This window comes from Danaus plexippus, chromosome 31, assembly GCF_018135715.1.
Source record: "Danaus plexippus chromosome 31, MEX_DaPlex, whole genome shotgun sequence".
Classification (NCBI taxonomy): Eukaryota; Metazoa; Arthropoda; class Insecta; order Lepidoptera; family Nymphalidae; genus Danaus; species Danaus plexippus.
Genome location: NC_083558.1, coordinates 1,122,139 through 1,140,423, shown reverse-complemented (window position 1 = coordinate 1,140,423; position 18,285 = coordinate 1,122,139). Strand labels below are relative to the sequence as shown.

General features: G+C 35.5%; 1 protein-coding gene across 4 annotated transcripts; it reads right to left on the bottom strand.

Annotated features, from left to right (window-relative positions):
- Positions 1-181: 181 nt before the first annotated feature.
- On the bottom strand, positions 182-18,194 carry LOC116778284 (monocarboxylate transporter 13). Of its 4 annotated transcripts, none has more exons than XM_061525770.1 (8): positions 18,005-18,194; positions 9,892-10,119; positions 8,033-8,149; positions 6,953-7,096; positions 6,497-6,623; positions 5,880-6,059; positions 5,319-5,439; positions 182-2,389 (listed from the first exon to the last, which is right to left on the bottom strand). In XM_061525770.1, the coding sequence occupies exons 2-8, from the start codon at positions 10,013-10,015 to the stop codon at positions 1,184-1,186; spliced, it is 2,019 nt and encodes a 672-aa protein (XP_061381754.1). In that variant the 5' UTR covers positions 10,016-10,119; positions 18,005-18,194; the 3' UTR covers positions 182-1,183. The 4 variants fall into 4 exon arrangements, with proteins under 4 accessions (XP_061381754.1, XP_061381755.1, XP_061381756.1 ...); XM_061525771.1 differs by having other exon boundaries at positions 9,892-10,113; XM_061525773.1 differs by lacking the exon at positions 182-2,389 and adding an exon at positions 2,690-4,579 and having other exon boundaries at positions 18,005-18,187.
- Between the last annotated feature and the right edge of the window lie 91 nt (positions 18,195-18,285).

The window sequence follows — 18,285 nt, the reverse complement described above, 5'->3', positions numbered from 1 at the left end:
TATATCTTATTCGGAATATACTTATATACATAAAAAAGGCACTAGTTTTAAATAAAATTTTGACATATCACAATAATGTTATTCCGATATTAAAAATTACATAAAAAATAATCTACGTACCTCAAACTCTCAATAGTCAAAACTATTCTCATATGAGTATTCCGTGTAAATGAAACACGCATTCACATTTTAAATCATTTATTTAATACAAAAATGTATACGAAACGTTGTATAAGCAAAATACATTGAAATAAGACGACAATCGAGATTACATTGAAAATAATTACGAAAATAACGAATATCAATTACACTAAGCCTAATTTAATTCATTTTTTTATTTTTTTCTATATAATTCTTCCCGCACTTTCCATTAGAAAGATGTTAAACATAAAATCTACAATCTAATTACAATAAAAATACGCTTAGAAATTAATAAGTAACCATCAAACAGGAGATTTGACGTAACGAGCAAACGTCAAGTGACGTTGACAGATAAAAAATAGATATTCATATACAGATAATGAAAAAAAAAAAAACGCTCGCGTCATAAATAAATACATCTTTATACGACTATATTTAATAAGGCATTGTTTATTATAAATTGACCTTAAGCGTACTTGGTATGTAAGAGTGTGGTCAGTATATAAACTAGATATCAACGAACGAGTTATCGTAAGGCGTGTGAGGATGGAGTTTATAATTGTTTATATATATATTAATTTAATAAACAATAAATATACGTAAATATTATTAAATATACATATATTATGACTATTTTCTTAATGAAGTAAACATTGTTTTTTTTTATTGTGATGTTTTAAATGCCCTTGTGTAGCTTACGAGTCTCAAACTTAAATACTGAGCGGAGTTTTTTAATACTAAATACGAAATAAATCGTAAAAATAATACTAATAATTTAACACTTGTGAAACATACGTCGATATATATAAAAAATAAAAGGTATATTTCGATTATCAGCTTAAATATAGCGATGGTAACTAATTCATATATAATAAACATATATATATATATATATATATATATAATACGTTTGTGCATACATTATAAATTAAATTATGTTTATCCCGTAATAAAAATACACATTTTTGTTAGATTCGATAAAAATCACATAATGGACAACATCAAACAGATTTTCGTTAGAAATTAAAAATAAACTCACCAGCTAGGCCCTATTTTCCGAGTTATCTTTGAGCGCCTGCGCCCTTTTCCTACGCCTGTGTATAAACGGCACGAAGAGCCATAAGCTAGCCCCAAAAACCAAAATGAAGCCAAGCGTCACGAACAAGGACCTGTAAGATTTGGTGTATTCGAACCAAATACCACAAACCGGTGGCCCGACCAGCTGCAGGATACCGTTCATGAACAAACTTATACCGTACGAGCTCATGAGCCTCTCGGTGCCGAGCATCTCTGTCATCACCAAGGCCGTGACACCCACATTGATACCGGACGCTATCCCAAAGATACAGCAAAAAGCGCTGATAGCGGAATAAGTCGTCACCAGCGGTATCATGGCCAGACTGATCCCGGACAACAGGAGTCCGGTGATGAAGAAGTAACGCTTCGGGGTCGTGACCACGTCGGATAACGCCGACCCGCCGATCCTACCGACCAAATCCAACGCGGATATGATGGACAGGAGGTAAGCGCCGCGAGCCTTATCAAAACCGCACTCTTTAGCGTACGACGGCACGAGAATTATGAAATTCGTATACGATATCGCGCAAGTGCAATTCGATATCAGAATGACGAGATATATCGGGTCTTTGAAGAGCTGGAGGTCGAAGTATTTGCTCGGCTCCTTCTTCGATTCGTCCTCTTTGGACTTTTTGCAGCCACAACAATATGATATCGGCGCTAGGCTGTCCGTTACGGACTTTAGGCTGAATTGCGACGCGAATTCGCTTGGTTTTTCGAAAGCTGACAGCGTGGAGCCGTGGAAGGGAGTGGACATGTACTGAAAGCTCGAGGTCGATGGACTGCGTTTGGGTGTTTTTGGCACGACCAACTTCTTTCCGAACGCTTCCTGGGAATTGACGCGGCTCGGTTTCCCTTCGGGCACCGACTCCAGCAGCGACGGGTTGCTGGGCAGGTGATTCGATATCTTGCTGGATATACTCTGCAGGCCGTGTTTCGGCGGGATGGGGGTGGATATCTTCCTCAACCTGCTGTTCTCTGCGTGAGGCACGTGCGCCACACTCGCTGATCTGGCGAAGTCGCTTCTGTTTGGCGAGAATTTCTCGTCCAGAAACGACCTCTCCCTCATCGGAGGCGAGCCATTCTGTAGCTTCTCGTCCTGGTCCGGTGTCAGAGTTAGTTTCGGATTCTCTGTTATCTCATCAGGTTCCTCCTCTATGAACGGTTCCAACTGCAAAACGATTTATTGGGAATTAGGCGAGGAGTTTAACGTTACGATGAAGATGCTGTGGTATGGACCAGACACAGGAAATAAAAACGAACACAATACTTATATATCCGAGATCAAATTTGAAATATAACAAAATTATGCAAAGTCAGTAGGAGTAAAGATGACACGCTGAGAATTAATATCACTCCCAAATAAATAACATTCAGACCATCAAAATATATGATTTAATATCGCTAAATATTAAAAATAAAAAACGCGAAGACGACGAAGAAGGCGGAACAAGGAAATGAAACAACTATAGAAAATGTCCTACACGTTTATTTATTTACAAAATATAACATTTCATTATAATATATATATATGTATATAATAAATAACGTCGCCTATATATATATAGGCGACATTTCAATTATCATTTGATATGTAAGTCACGGAATTGTGCGGAACTCACTCGGAATAACGTCTTAAAAACTTAAAGGAATAACTATAATATAATTCGCTATGTAAATAGACAAAAACCTCGAACGTCCCAAAACATATTAATATATATCAACAATCTGAACATTAGTCACTGAAGATGGCGTTAAGTGTCTCGTAAATCAATTCGTTTATTGTAAAAGTCATAATTTTGAGACATTTAAAAAAAGACAAATACTCTGAAATATAATTTTAAATGATTTCTAAATAATATAATCGTGGTTATTAGCTTACCGTGCGTGCGAACTCTGCACGCACGGTGTAGTTTCTCGTTCAAACGCGTATTTTTTATATCATGAGTAACTTATGAATGGAAAAAAAAACTACTGTCATAGGACATACGTAAATATAAATAGCTGAACACGTCTTGATGTAATTTTAAATATAAGTATAGTAAAATATATATATATATAAATTTCTTTAACTAATTTATCTTAAACGAATAAAAATTTGGCAACCCTACTAGTCCGTCGGTCACAGCCCGAGTGAAACAATTTTAAAGTCTCCGAGCCCTTAATATAAAACCGTAGCCTAACTACATTTAATAAAAAAAAAATAATAAAAGAAAAAAAAAACAGGTTACTTATAGGTGCCTACAATAAAACTATTTGGCCGTGTATTTTGTACTTCGCTTCACGCCTTATTCGCGCCCTCGCCAGCTAGCCTCTTCCTCCTCTCTATCACCGGCATGAACAGCCACAAGCTCGCGCCGGCTATGAAGATCATGCCGAAGGTGACGAACATGTGCACGAAGTTCTTGTCGTGCTGGTACCAGACGCCGCATATCGGCGGGCCGGCCAGCTGCAGCAGGCCGTTCACGAACAGACTGATCCCGTACGTGGACATCAGCCTGTCCGCGCCCAGTATTTCGGCCATGACCAGCGTGGTCACGCCGTTGTTCACCCCGGAGGCCAGGCCGAACAGCGCGCAGAAAACGCTGATGGCCACATAGGACTCCAGAAACGGTATAGCGGCCAGCGTTATACCCGAGAATATGAGGCCGCCGACGAAATAAAACGCTTTGGGCATTATATTGAGATCGCACAGGGCCGAGCCGCCCACGCGGCCCACCAGGTCCAGAGCCGACACCGTGCTGAGGAGGTACGCGCCTTTGGCCTTGTCGAAACCAATGTTCTGCGCGTGCGACGGCAGCAGGATGATGAAGTTAGTGCACGATATAGCCACGGTGCTACTGGAGATGAGGATCACCAGATACGTCGGGTCGGTCAGGAGCGTGACGTCGAAGAATTTGCTAGGTTTGTTCGTCTTTTTGCAGCAGAAGCAGCAGTAGGCCACGTCCGCCACGCTCTCCGTCAAAGACTTCAACGAAAACTGCGACGCGAACTCGTTCGGCCTCTCGAAAGCTGACAGCGTGGAGCCGTGGAAGGGCGTGGAGATGTACGCGAAGCTGGTCGTCGACACGTTCCTCCTGCAGGCGCTCAGTCTGCGAGCGAAGGTCTCTTGAGACGCCACCTTCTTCAGGTCCTGTCCGTCCACAGCTATCGACGTGGAGCTCACCGTGTTCTTGCTCATCGGACGCGGGTACGACAGCTTACGCTTGGACACGCTCGGGCGCAGGTTCTGGGAGGAGTTCCCGTGACCTTGGGACGCGCTCCTCGCGGGATCTCTGTCGCTGGGGCCGTTCAGCTTCTCGGTGACGACCGTCATGTCATATTCGTCTATCGGTTCCTCCTCTTCGAATAAGATCTCATCCTGTGGAAGAAATTACGAGGATAGATAAAAAAAACATACATACATGTATATATATACACATGCAAGCTACGTAAATATAAGCACGTATGCTGTGTTAGAACAACAAACTAACAAAATATATATATATATTTATTAACTATGAAAATTCTAATTTAAATCTATATTAAATAAAATTACTATATATATATTAAAATGCGCCAATAATAACACCTTCTTGGTAAGTGTTTGCGTTTTTTTTTTGAAAATATAATTATTCTACGAAATTGTATTATATGAGACATATATATATACACACACATATATATATATATACATTCTTATACAAAGACAGTTCAAAGCCTTAAATCCACCCACCTGATACACGTAAAGGCCTTAACAAACACAAACTCTGAACTGTCAGTGTGGAGTTAGACAAGAAAACGAAGGCTGTACCAGTTCCGATAGACTACATACAAAACCACCGGCCGTTAGTTGGTTTATAAACAAAAAAACAAAACAAACAAAAAACAAACAACAAGCTGAAGTACATCAGATAGCTTACTTTGTGTGAAACTGTCATTTTGAAAAACATACCGAATATACGAAAAAATTAACAAAAAAAAACAACATTAAAAATCCCTCGTTTGCAACAAAAGTCGGTCGGAAACAAAACCATCTTCACGGGAGATGAGATCTCGCGACAAAACACACAAACATAACCCGTCTCTGCGCGGCGCTCGGTCGCTGGCGTCACACTTACTTGCGGCCCGTCGTCCTCGGCCTCCTTGTACTTCTTCACCATGTGCTCCTCCACCGGCTGGAAGAGCAGCGCGGCGGCCCACACGTTCAGCATGATCCCGCCCAGGATGAGCACGGCGCCCCTGGACCGCGGAAACACACACACATATATATATGATCGTTATATTACGCCAGCGCTCGTTAGTATGTGTGTCCATATACATGTCTGTATGTCCATCGCCATCTAAGAAACTAGTTCGCTCCGTATCACTACCGCGTTCTTTGCTTATGAACTAATCCTGTTATTCATTGTTGTTGAACAAATATCTTTTTTATATATAATTACGACACTGTAATGTATGTTTGATAATATATATGTGAGCCGACCGTCAGCGCCATCTATCGCGTGTCGCGTTACTTCACACAATACAACTGTCATGAAGCGTTCCCGGGCACTACACGGACTGAAGATACATTATATACTATGTGCTATCTATATATATATATATATTTCCTAAAACCGCGATTCACATCATAATACCTAACTCCATACCTATAGTTTGATGGTTACTGGAGTACTCACTTGTATCCGTACGTCTCTAAGAGTATCCTCAGTATGGGCGGCAGGATGATGCTGCCGAAGGCGCTCCCTGACATACAGATGCCGTTAGCGAGGCCTCGCAGGCGGACGAAATACGAGGTCACTATGTACACGGTGGGCGGGAAGGCTAAACCGGCGCCCGTGCCAACCATGGCGCCGAAACTTAGGGGGAAAAGATACAAAAAGATATATAAAAGATAAAATAAGATAACATCGTAGCTGTAATGAGATTACTTTTGATAATTACATCGAAATATTTATAGTATTTGCTTTATTCTGCTTGAAAAGATAAAAAAAGATACATAAAGGATAAAATAAGATAACACCGTAGCTGTAATGAGACTACTTTTGACAATTAAAGCGAAATAATTTTACTACTATTATAATGTTTAGTATTCCTTAAAAAAAATGAATGGAATTATTCAATTTCGTCTTCAAGAAGAGGTTTTTAAAGATATAATGACAGAGATCCCCAAAGTGGAGGGTAACCAGAAAAATATGGGGGGCGCTGAGAGATAATTTATTCTCAGAGTGGGTAGGGAGGAAATAAGTTTGGGAAGCAGTGATATAAAATCTATATATATATATATATATGTTACCTGAAATACAGGTACGTTATTGAAAACGCCCAACTGCTGAAGATCATCCCGAAGGCTGCGAAACAGCCGCCGATGAGGGTGACGGTCCTATACGACCACTTCACGGACAGTATCGAAGATATAGGACCTTTAACGTAATGTACATACATACAACGAGACGCACGCCGAGCCACTCGCTGTTATATTCACTATATACTACGGTGAGTACCATCGAAATCGATCCAGCCGTTTTAGAGATCATCCGTAACAAACATACAGATGTGAAATCATAAAAATGCAATGTCGCAAACAGATAATACAATATATATATATATATTTATTCTACTCCCTTAACATATACAACACATATTAGGTTCAACGATTTCAATTCACTTAAGAATTTTTTTAGACGACATTATAATTTGTATTAAAAATTTTGTTTAAGAAAATTTTTATAATGTATATATATAAACTTACCCAGACTACTGTATAAGAAGTAACATAAGGCTACTATCCCGGACGACGCCGCTGGACTCGAATTGAACACGTCATTGAACTCAACTAACAGTACTCCGAAGGATTTTATAGTCCCGGGTATGAGAATGTTCACTAGGGTTGCGCCTGGAAATGAAAAAACATACATACTACATATATATATATATATATATATCAAATACAGTTGACACTTAAATGTTGCCATAAAATAACAACTGTTCGGTATTGTTATTATTTATAAATAAATAATTACAAGCGGTTTAAGATAATTAATAACTATATACATTTTTTCTATATAACATAAATTAAAATATCCACGGGTATATTAATTATAATCTGTCATTAAAAAAATTGTAGGGATTATAGTATATATCCGACCCTTTAAATTCCCGAACGCACCCGAAGTGACGTCACAGCGATGACGTTTGGTTAGGTCACTTTTACGCGGGAAAGTATTTGTCGACGCGACTTGTTTGTTTGTAAATTGAATTTAAGTTATTTAACATGTTTTGTTTTAAGATAATAATTGGTTTGTTCAAGTTAAGGTTTGGTATATTATTTAAAAAACTGGCTTTATAAGAGAAGTATATTTTTTAATGATTTTGTTAGAAACCTAAATGTATGTTATAATTAGTACGTCACAGACGGCGCCACTTGTAACAATAACTCGGTGACAAAAGTACTTGGGACGAGTTATACTGAGTAATCAGTGGGAATCCACTTCGGAAAGATTTTTTTAAACAAAATTATATTAAGTTACCAATGTTTAAATTATATACTATATTCTCTCATATATTATCTATATCATTTTAAAGTTACGTTAAAATTAATCAACTGTTATCTATTGGTTGTGATGTATTTCTAGCACTTTAAGATAGATTCTATCCTGTCTCATTCTGATATCTAATCTACTAGTTCAATACTTTTTACTTGAAACTTGAAGTTGCAACGGACATACATAAATTATAACAAAATTCATTTCGCTATCGATAAATAAAAATATACTCGAGATAGTCCGTTGATCTTAGCAGCATCCGTTTCCGGTATAATGACGTCACTTACCCACGAGCACACACCAACCCCATCTACCGTCAGGGGGCACCAACTCCCAGTCACGTTCAGGGGCTGGGCCGATGGTGAACCTTCCGCCGACAGTAGCTTCATCTTCTGGCAGTTTTACTGTACATATAGACAACCCATTATATATATATATATATATATCTCTGTCACTCATATATATCCCTTTCATTCACTCATCTCATTTCATATCACATACAAAACTTTTATCCCACCACCGATCGTGACTACATTAATATATCTCATGTACAATGAAACTATAGTCGTAGTAAAAATAAAAATAAGCCCGTACATATATATATCTTATAAATTTTTATTAAAACTACAAAAATTTGTATATATATATATATATATTTCTTTTTCTGTATAAGAGAAGAAGTACATTAATCAATATTCACCCTTCCGTTTGACTTCACAGTTAACTCGCGACATATTTTAGCTAAGGTTAAATTTAACTCGGTTTAAGAACGGTAACCAGACGTATGCTACGAATCTTTGTTACCCACGTTGCGTGGTTTAAAGTAATTATAACATTTTTTAAAGTACTTCATACAAAAAAAATATATATATACATAACATATTAATTTTGATATAATTAATGTCATATTTGTATGTTAATGAGAATTACATCATTTAGAATACACAGATACACCCGTAAAACCTGTAGCCACTAAAGTCATATACACAATGGACTACATAATTAAGAAGAAATTAAATCACGTCTGTACACAGCCTTATATAGCGTGTTCGTAGATATATGCCAATTGATAGACTCACAGAACAATCATCGTGACCTCCAAATATTAGCAGATCTGATCAAATACTAGGTCAGGTTACGCTGGATATGTTTGGAATAACCATAATGTTCTGAGCCCTAATTTCTAAGTCCGCTTTAGTACAGAAAGGTCAGGAATTATTTGTCAGTAAAGTTCTTAATGTTACGTATATACAAATGTTATTTCTTAATAATATATGTGAATTGAGTGATAAAAGCCTATGATATTGTTTGACCAATTATTGTGACATCTAAATATTAGCTGTCCCAATCAATATATAGGTCAAGTTACGTTGGTCGTGTAAGACCAATATGCTTGACCCCTAATCTTTAAGCCGGTCATATATGGAAGGGGTCAGGTTATATAAATATTGCATTGGAGACAACCTCAAGAAATTCTTAACAGAATCTAATAGAAGTTGCAGTGAAAAAATTATAGATTTTATTAAATAATATATATATATAAATCTAAAATATACTTCCCACGTCACTTCATATTCAGATATCTACAAATACATTAACTGAAATTCGGGTCACTGACGATAAAAAAAAAATAACCAAGAAAATTTACGAAGCGTATAGAAAAAGACGATAATTTACATCAAAACTAAAAAAAAAATCCACTGACGTTCCGAATAATCGACATAATACTCAATGAATAACTCAAATATGTATATAACATAGTTATATTTAACTATCACAGTTAACTCACGGTTCCTTAACTTCTTGTATCTCGCCATCGCTGTATGTGACTGAATTAGTTAACCGCAGTTAGGCAAGCAGTTATTTGTGACTACCCACATTATAAGAATATTGATGTAAGTTAAAATAACACTTATTTTTGTTGTAAAATAACTTTTTTATAATATTAAACTATGTCTGTATGTCCATTGAGGTCCATCTCCGAAAGGATCTATCGGTTTTGATTGGACTTTCCTCGCAGATAGTTTAGAAAAGTAATCACTTATTTCATTTTCGTTAACTTGAATTATGATAGAAATGCATTTTAAGTGCAAAGTCGCGGGCGTGATTATGTATAAAAATTTATTATTTATTTCGTTGTAAATACCTTTTTTTGAGGATTTCGCGGACACTATCCCGGGGTCATTTTTATTTTGGACGACAATGACCCTGTTCTTCTCCAATAGCTTCGTCTCAGCCTCGTCCCCGGCGTTCTCAGTGATGGACGCCATCTTGTTCCCTGTTACACAAGATGGCGGACGAGCATGTCGCTCCGACAGTTAGCTGTTTGATTTGGCGTGACAGCGCAGCATGTTTCTTAAATCCTTATCTGTTACTGGAATTAAATATCTTTTAAGATAAACGAAATACTGTCCGTGAGAACTGATTCTAAGTAAGATCTGCATTATTTTATTATAATATGTATTTAAAATTACCGAATAAATATAAATATAGATTCCAATCAATCAACAATATATATTTAAATATATCGATCAATATATGTTATTGAAAAAACACGTGAAAATCATATTGAGAACACATACGCGTACCACAAGTTCGGACACACTACATACTAAGCGTTTCGCGTATCACATTAACCTATGTTAATACTGGACTAGTTAGGACTGATAAACTGTTGAAACTGCGTTTGGAATGACGTACAAACTTATATTATGAAAATTAAATTAAATTCTCAGACACAAAGTCATGCTGTTTACACGAATTACGTTAAAATATAATAAAATATATGTTTTATATTAAATATTTTATATATATGATACTCGATATGAATTTCAATATATATATAACAATCTTATGTAAACAAAAAATAATCACACTATTATATAGCAAACACAAATTATACGTAAAACTTTAATTTAATAAGCAAAGCCGGAGACGATAATTAGTATAGTGAAATGAAAATACTAAAAAAAAAAACATCAAATTCCAATCCATCCAAATCCAGAAGCAACATATCAAATCCGTTCAAATCCAGAACAAACATATCAAATCCGTTCAAATACATTCAAATCCAGATCCGTCAACGCCCACCCCGCGTCGCTGATAACATTTCCAATCGATTATAAATGTCTTTGACCCTGATATTTTGAGTGTTCGCCTAATTACTTGTTTACTTCGGGTTGTACGTATCCGATTGAATTAGTTTAACCGACGTAATCGAAATAGGGTTTTGTTGTTTATACATAGTAGTAAAGTTACTTTAATTATAGGTTACTTCAAAAAGTACACTTTCATTGATAGTTCTAAACTATATAAAAAAAAATTTCAAATCATATCTTTACTTAGAAACTTTATTTAATCTTATTAAAAATATTATTTTACATATAAATTTAGGATTATGACAGAACAAATACATTAGTATTAATATTAATACTAATGTATTTGTTACTAGTATTAAGTTAGTTAGTAAGTTATCTTTTTACGTAGATGTCATGGCTATTAAACAATACCTCGGTTACCAGTCGACCTTAACGGGTAATTAATTAATTTTTTCTTATATAACCTTGTTTGGTGAGCTAGTGACGGGAATCTCAAGGTTCAACTACAGATTTAACGAAGATAAAATACACTACCATCAGTGGTTACTAAATACGAACAGTTTGAAGTGTATAATTCGTAAATCATATTGAGATAGAATCTAGGTGGGTAAAATATATCGGCGCTGTCAGAATTAATGACGGATGCGACGTAACAAGAACTCGCAGCTGTCACCAGTTAGTATAAAACCTTACTGGTGGTCATAGTTATTGTTAAAAGTCAAACGAAATCAGAGACTAGTTTAAAGGAGAATAGAACTATGTTTGGATGTCGGTATAGATAAGACGTGTGGACGCGCGACGGGACAGGTCAGTGAGTGCGGACCGCTGAAGAATATAGAACCTTCGAGACATAAAAGGACGTTGGGAAGAATTGAAGTCTCATTCTGAAACATCATGGAACGTACTGAAATGACATTAGTAATGTGAACTGACGTCACTTTCTTAAAAAATAACAAATTTGCATTAAATCCGATATTACTTTGAATGGTTTAAAAAACCGCCAAAACTATTGACCAATGAAATGGCGTCGTTTTAAAAAAAAAACATTAAATCCACCAATAGGATCGCTTGTTTCAAAAAATTATAATATCCTGTCACATTAAATAAATCCTATTGGTATTTTGGTTGGATCATATAAATTTTCTTTCGGATGCGTTCAAAATTACAGACGAATAATAGACGAATAATATAAATATAATAAATTAAAAAATAAATGAATGCTACCGTAACGCAAAACATACATCTCTTTTTGCATACGAAAAACTGAACTTTGGCAATGACCTCTTATTCTAGACGATAAAAGTACTCAAATAAGAATTTTTAAAACATAATTCTAACTAACCTAAAAAATTAATGGAAAATTTTGTAATGATATCTCTACTTTATTGGTTGCGAGTGATAACGATTATATTTGCGCTTGGATTTAGGTTACAAGCGTTTGAAGTATCAAGGCCGGGTGAAAATTGCAAGAGAATAAGAGAAAGCAATACGGTTCAGCTAAAAAAATATCGATAATAATGATACGCATATTATATACCCTCAAAAATAATACATATAGCCGCGCTGTCGGCATTAATTAGACGATCAACGACTCCAGTGACGTCACATCCTGCGAGTCAACTGACGATCGCTCTTGATATAGGTCGAACGACTCTCATTGTTTATGTTTAGTCATTTTAATTGCGACTGTCCTTTGTCCTTCTCATCTGACGGCCATATTGTTATTTTTTAATGACATACAAGATAACAGATAATAAAAAATGATTGTTGAACTAATTGCAATAAATTTGACTATATCAATTATATTTCAGCATAATTGTTTTTTATTAGGATTAATTCTATTTAATGTTATTTATACAATTCTAAAGCAGATGAGGTTATAGTTAATGCATTTGATATATATACATATATGGGGAGAGAAGAGAGAGAGAAGAGAGAGAGAGAGAGGGAGATAGAGAGAGAGTATAACAAGTTCTAAACACTTTGTTGTAGAATTAGTTTGAAATAGCTTAAAGGCGCATTTTCATTGGTCGATAAGTCGGTAGTTAGCCCGATTGCGGGGAGTACCCGCATGCGAGCTAACAACCAATGAAATCCACTGGTCGATAACTCGGTCGATTAAACGTGTGCGGGTGACATCCGCATTCCGGAATAACGGAATTCGCGTGCGTTATAGAAATCACCCGCACCCCGTATGCGGGCTCTGACGACCAGTGAAAACGATAAACTCTTTGCGGGCCCTATGGCATGCGTTACAGAAATCTCCCGCACCCCGAATGCGGGCCTTATCGACCAATGAAAATGCGCCTTTAGCCTCTTCGGATATCGTTTAGATAGTAAACAATGTGTGCTAAATACGCCTATCGTCTTTTTTTTTTAAATAATTTTATTAATTTACGATGCAACGGTATAAAATTTACATCCCCACTTTAATCCGAGTGTCATTTAAATGTTCCGTTTCTAAACTATTTTGAGTAAAATATTGTATATTAATAATTTATATGTACTATAAATTTAATAGCTTAGGACAGCTTTTGACTGCGATCCTTAAATTATTTTATCTCGTTTTCGTTAACATTATTTGGGAAGGTTTTTTTGGATGAATATTTTATTATGATGCAAAACACAGCTTGTCCTAAATAAGTCATTTCATTATAACTAGTCTACACGAACGACATTAATGTCGTCCGTCACGTTAGTCATTACTTATGCAATTAGTAACATGTTAAGATATCCGATTTTATTAAAAAAAAATCATTCTTTCCGTCTGGAAAACCTAAATAATAAAAAATAATATGAATAAATGGAGTCATCAGCCTATTGCAGCCGCTGCTGAGAAAAGGCCTCTTCTCACATGGAGAAGGTTAGAGCAATAAGACCAGGTTTCCTCGCGATGTTTTCCTTCATCGTCCGTCAGTGGTGTCTAAATACTCTTAGAAATTACATATGACTCGGAAAAGATCACCTTGGTGCTTGCCAGGTTTCGAACCCGCGCCCTCACGTGAGAGGCGGGCCTTAAACCTCCAGGCCACCACGGCCTGGACAAACGGAGTATTGGATACAAACTAACACACAACATTTTAATTATTACATACTCAGCGTATTAACATCAAAGTTAAGTCACGTGACGTGAGGTCAAACGACAATCTGGATTCATATGTCAATATTTATGTATAATGTTGGAAAGGGAAGAAGATATTGCCGTCTCTTTCTCTAAAACGTTTTTTACGTAATAATTTTTTTGTTATTTTCTCTTTCACACCTACCATGGAAATTATACTCTTGAAATATAGTTTTTTTAGAGTTTTTTTTTGTTTGAGCTATTAAATATTCAATCCTCGTATTACTGGTTCACACAACACGTTGGTTAAACATTAGTTAAGTATGTTTGAAGTAGTTTGTAAACTATTACTGCGATGTCACTTAAATGTCAAACGAATGATATTAATCGAGAATTTTCTTTTAAAAGGAGGACATATATATATATTGTGTACTAACTTGAATTCAGGAACTCGCCGACGAGTCCAAGACTTCTTGGAACATAAACCAGGGTTATAAACATTAATCTTAATGTCTTATCCTTAGTGCTAGTTAACATTAGTCACACTACATACTGAACGTTTCGTAGTATCGTAAACTTATTAACGGAATTGAAATAAATACGTGTAGCGATACTCGCTATTAGCATTCGGACACCACCTGAATGATTATCACATACATATGAGTAATAAAATTGATTATACTATTATGTATCATACTTTATATATACATTAAATGTAAATAAGCGCTTATATACCAACGAAACAAGCTAACGATGATATTATATAGATAATTCGATTTCGACTTGTCTGTCGCTGTTAGCCCTATTGGCTTTTACAGCGTCACCGGGAGGGAATAATTAGGGACACGCAGATAATGTGTATCAAGCGAGCAGACAAAAATGCTTGTAGAAATTTTTGTTAATACAATATTTTATATTATTTAAACCAAATTTCGGGTATCACTGACATCTCGCCCGCCCGTGATCACGGTTGCTGAAAAATAACCGAAACGTCGGGAGTATGTAGTTTTAACGAAAATAAAGCACGCGTGGTAGGTATATCCGAAAAATATTAGTTTCATTTAAATGAATAAAACTCGCGAAAGTCTTAGATCACATAATATCACTGACAAGCTAATTAAGACTAAACGGTTCTGCCGAAATAACTGACTTCGCTTCCAACGCCAGCCATGAAACAGAGAAATTTACTTTTAATTTAAATAAAATTTAATAAAAATTAAATAATGCCAGATGTATTAAATAATATTTAACTTTATTGTTTTCTCATAAAAAAAAACATATTTGTTTTTGAGATTACATTTGACATAGTCTATTTTTTTTTATCGTAATTCCATTACACGTAGATTGCTTTTTAATTATTCCAATAAACTAACCTTCTCAAACGGAACCTCTTTTTAAAATATCGATAGATAAAATACATAGCGTTATGTCTTTGTGGTATTTAAGAAACACAAATTTTCAAATAATATATACATCTTTTCGAAGATATTTCAGTTCAATTAATATTTTTGTAAATTTTATAAGATTCAAGGAATGTACTTAACGTAAGTGGCTACGTCATTAAGTCACGCTCTTTTAAAACAACTAATGTCAAATGTCAGAAAATGTTTGACAGTCAGTGTTTGATTTGACACCGACTAAATATGTCAGTTTAACAAATAAAATGTGATTTAAATATATAATCATATATATATATATAACTAAATATAATATGTCGACCAGACAGTATCCATTTTTTTTTATTCTGTATTTTATTTATATTTACATAACAGATAATCCGTTAGTTAATTCTAGTATTAAAACTATAAACGCTGTTTAGTCCTAGTTGTAAAGAGTTGTAATCTTATGCTATGAACTGGTCATTGGCTTATTTATTTCTGTTAAAGTCATTGACACCAACCAGTTCCGCCAACATGAAAATGTGTATTAACCTTTGGAACAAAATTTACAATATGTTCTAGAAATTATTGTACATAGTTTTCGCCCGCGACTTTGTCTATCTTCGGAATTATGCTCAGGGACAAAATATATATATGTGAACCAACCGTCAGCGCCATCTATCGCGTGTCGCGTTACTTCACACAATACAACTGTCATGAAGTGTTCCCGGGGCTACACGGACTGAGGACACATTATATACTATGTGCTTTTCTATTATCCGAGCTAAATAACAATAAAGTTTAATCAAAATCTATATATTAACTATTATATGAAAGAGCAAGAGACAGTATCATCAATACATCCTGAGAAACTTTCTCTTTTATAATATAAATACGATTTATATTAAACCTCTAATATTCTAACAAAAAAAATCCAAAAACGACGAAAACTGGTCATCATTCCATGGATTCACCGCGCGGGTGCCGGGTCCATCGCAGGGAGAGGAGCTTGGCTGGATGTTAACGGGATTCCCAGGTCCCGGTCAGTCAGGCGAGGTCGGAGCGCCACTCGCCACTGGGTTCTTTTAGTGGGTATACCGGGAACCTATTTCCCGGGGAGTCCCACATACCCCTCTCCGTCCCCCGACGGAAAGGGGATGTGTAAGGCATTTTTTCACAGTGCACCAAAAAAAAAAAGGAAGAGGGGCTTCAACAGTGCCTGGGACCTGCGACCCAGGTGTAGGTTTAAGGGGCCACTATCTAACGCGCGTTAAACGCTCACCTCCACCGTCCAAGCTCCTCTCTCTACCAAACTAAATTTTGCAACGAACCTACTAGGGCTGTCTTCCGAGTATGTTCTAAGAATGAACTGATTCTTGGCAGGCCCAGGTCTTTTAGTAGGTTGTAGAGAGATTTAGCTATCATACCTCTCGCTCACCCTTGTAAGGAGTACTTATTTACAACGAATCTAATTCTAGTGAGTTTGTCAGTGAGCTTGAAATATTTATTGACCTTGATGGCAGTCTTTGGGGATGTTGGTTTCCTAAGGAACCATCAGCTCTGTTAACACAACTCACTTTAAAACTCGCGATTACAGCAATATGTCTGGTCTGGATGCTGAATCATAAAAATCCTTCGGCATTTTATATTGATTCCCGTATGTACCAATCTTTATAGTCAATATTTACTTTCGCTAACAATTATTAATGTATTCTACTCGACAAGCTGATGCTTCCAAGACAGTTAAATCTTAATTCACCTGTTCCAGCAAGACTGTACCGTATATGTTAAAAAAATTCCATAGAAACTCGTATCATATCCTTTAACTATATTTGGAACAGCTCTAAATATGACCAAACACTTCCCATACCGAGTCCATGCAACCTCATATCAGCGGTTATCCCTCCTTAAATAACAATCAATATCAGCACAAAACTTAATTGTTAACAGCTTATCTCTTTATTATTTGTGTCATAGATAATATAAAGATATTTACACACTGTGTAACAGATAATGTGAATGTTACCGTTTTGATACCACAAACAGATAGTCATAACAAAAATGCGCTCACAGGAAATGTTTAATCAAAGGAGTCATGTAAGCAACCGCACTCAAATAATTTTTAATTAAGATCAGTTAGTCCCACTATGAACAGATAAAATGCAAATACAGAGTGAGATAGACAATGATAGAAAGAGATGGAATATCAACATTGTTAAAGGAACATAGTGATTCTGCCATAATAAAATTTTTCCTTAAGTGTATGAGATAAACAATATTTATTAATTAATAACAAGAAAACAAATGTCTTGAATTGTCAACAATTAATAATAAGTAATTAATAGCTCAGGCATTATTTAATAAATAGTAGTGTAAGTGATATCGTATAAGCAATTTTGTTTCCACATTACCATTAAAGATTCATTAGTTGAGCTTTAATAAAAAATATGAAAATAGATTATGCATTTGAAAAATAACGTAATGGTTATTATTCGTGTTGCTACGATAAGAATGAGACGTAGCTCGCGGTTACTACTTAGTGTAAATATAGCTAACGCCTCTGACAACAAAGGCATTACACATTATGCCATAAAAAAATCTTATTCTAAAACTATAAATTTGACACATCCATTAAAATTACGCTAATGGTTATTTCAATATTTAATTCATATCCAACAACCGTATCGCACAAACATATATACATAACAAAGACGAGCTCACCTTTGATTACTAAAAAAAGGACACGTCACAAACTAAATAAAAATAAAAATCAAAGTCACATCACACACAAAGTTCACTTTGGCCAGAAATTCCTTATTAAATTCATAACCACTGTTCGTCCACTATCAACAGTGAATGGATTTTGAAACATAATTCTCTAGTCTCTACATCATACAACTATACTTGCTGTCAGACTTTCATTCATTCCTGACATTAGGCCAGTTTACACTAGCTGTATATTATAATTTATCTATTTATATTATCATAAAACTTTATAGGAG

Excerpts from the sequence above, each read along its gene's own strand:
- LOC116778284 (XM_061525770.1), bottom strand. The coding sequence starts at position 10,015 with ATGGCGTCCATCACTGAGAACGCCGGGGACGAGGCTGAGACGAAGCTA. Across the intron at positions 6,624-6,952 it reads CTTCTTATACAGTAGTCTGG|GTCCTATATCTTCGATACTG; the intron begins GTAAGTTTATAT and ends ATTACGTTAAAG. Across the intron at positions 6,060-6,496 it reads ATAACGTACCTGTATTTCAG|TTTCGGCGCCATGGTTGGCA; the intron begins GTAACATATATA and ends TTTCCCCCTAAG.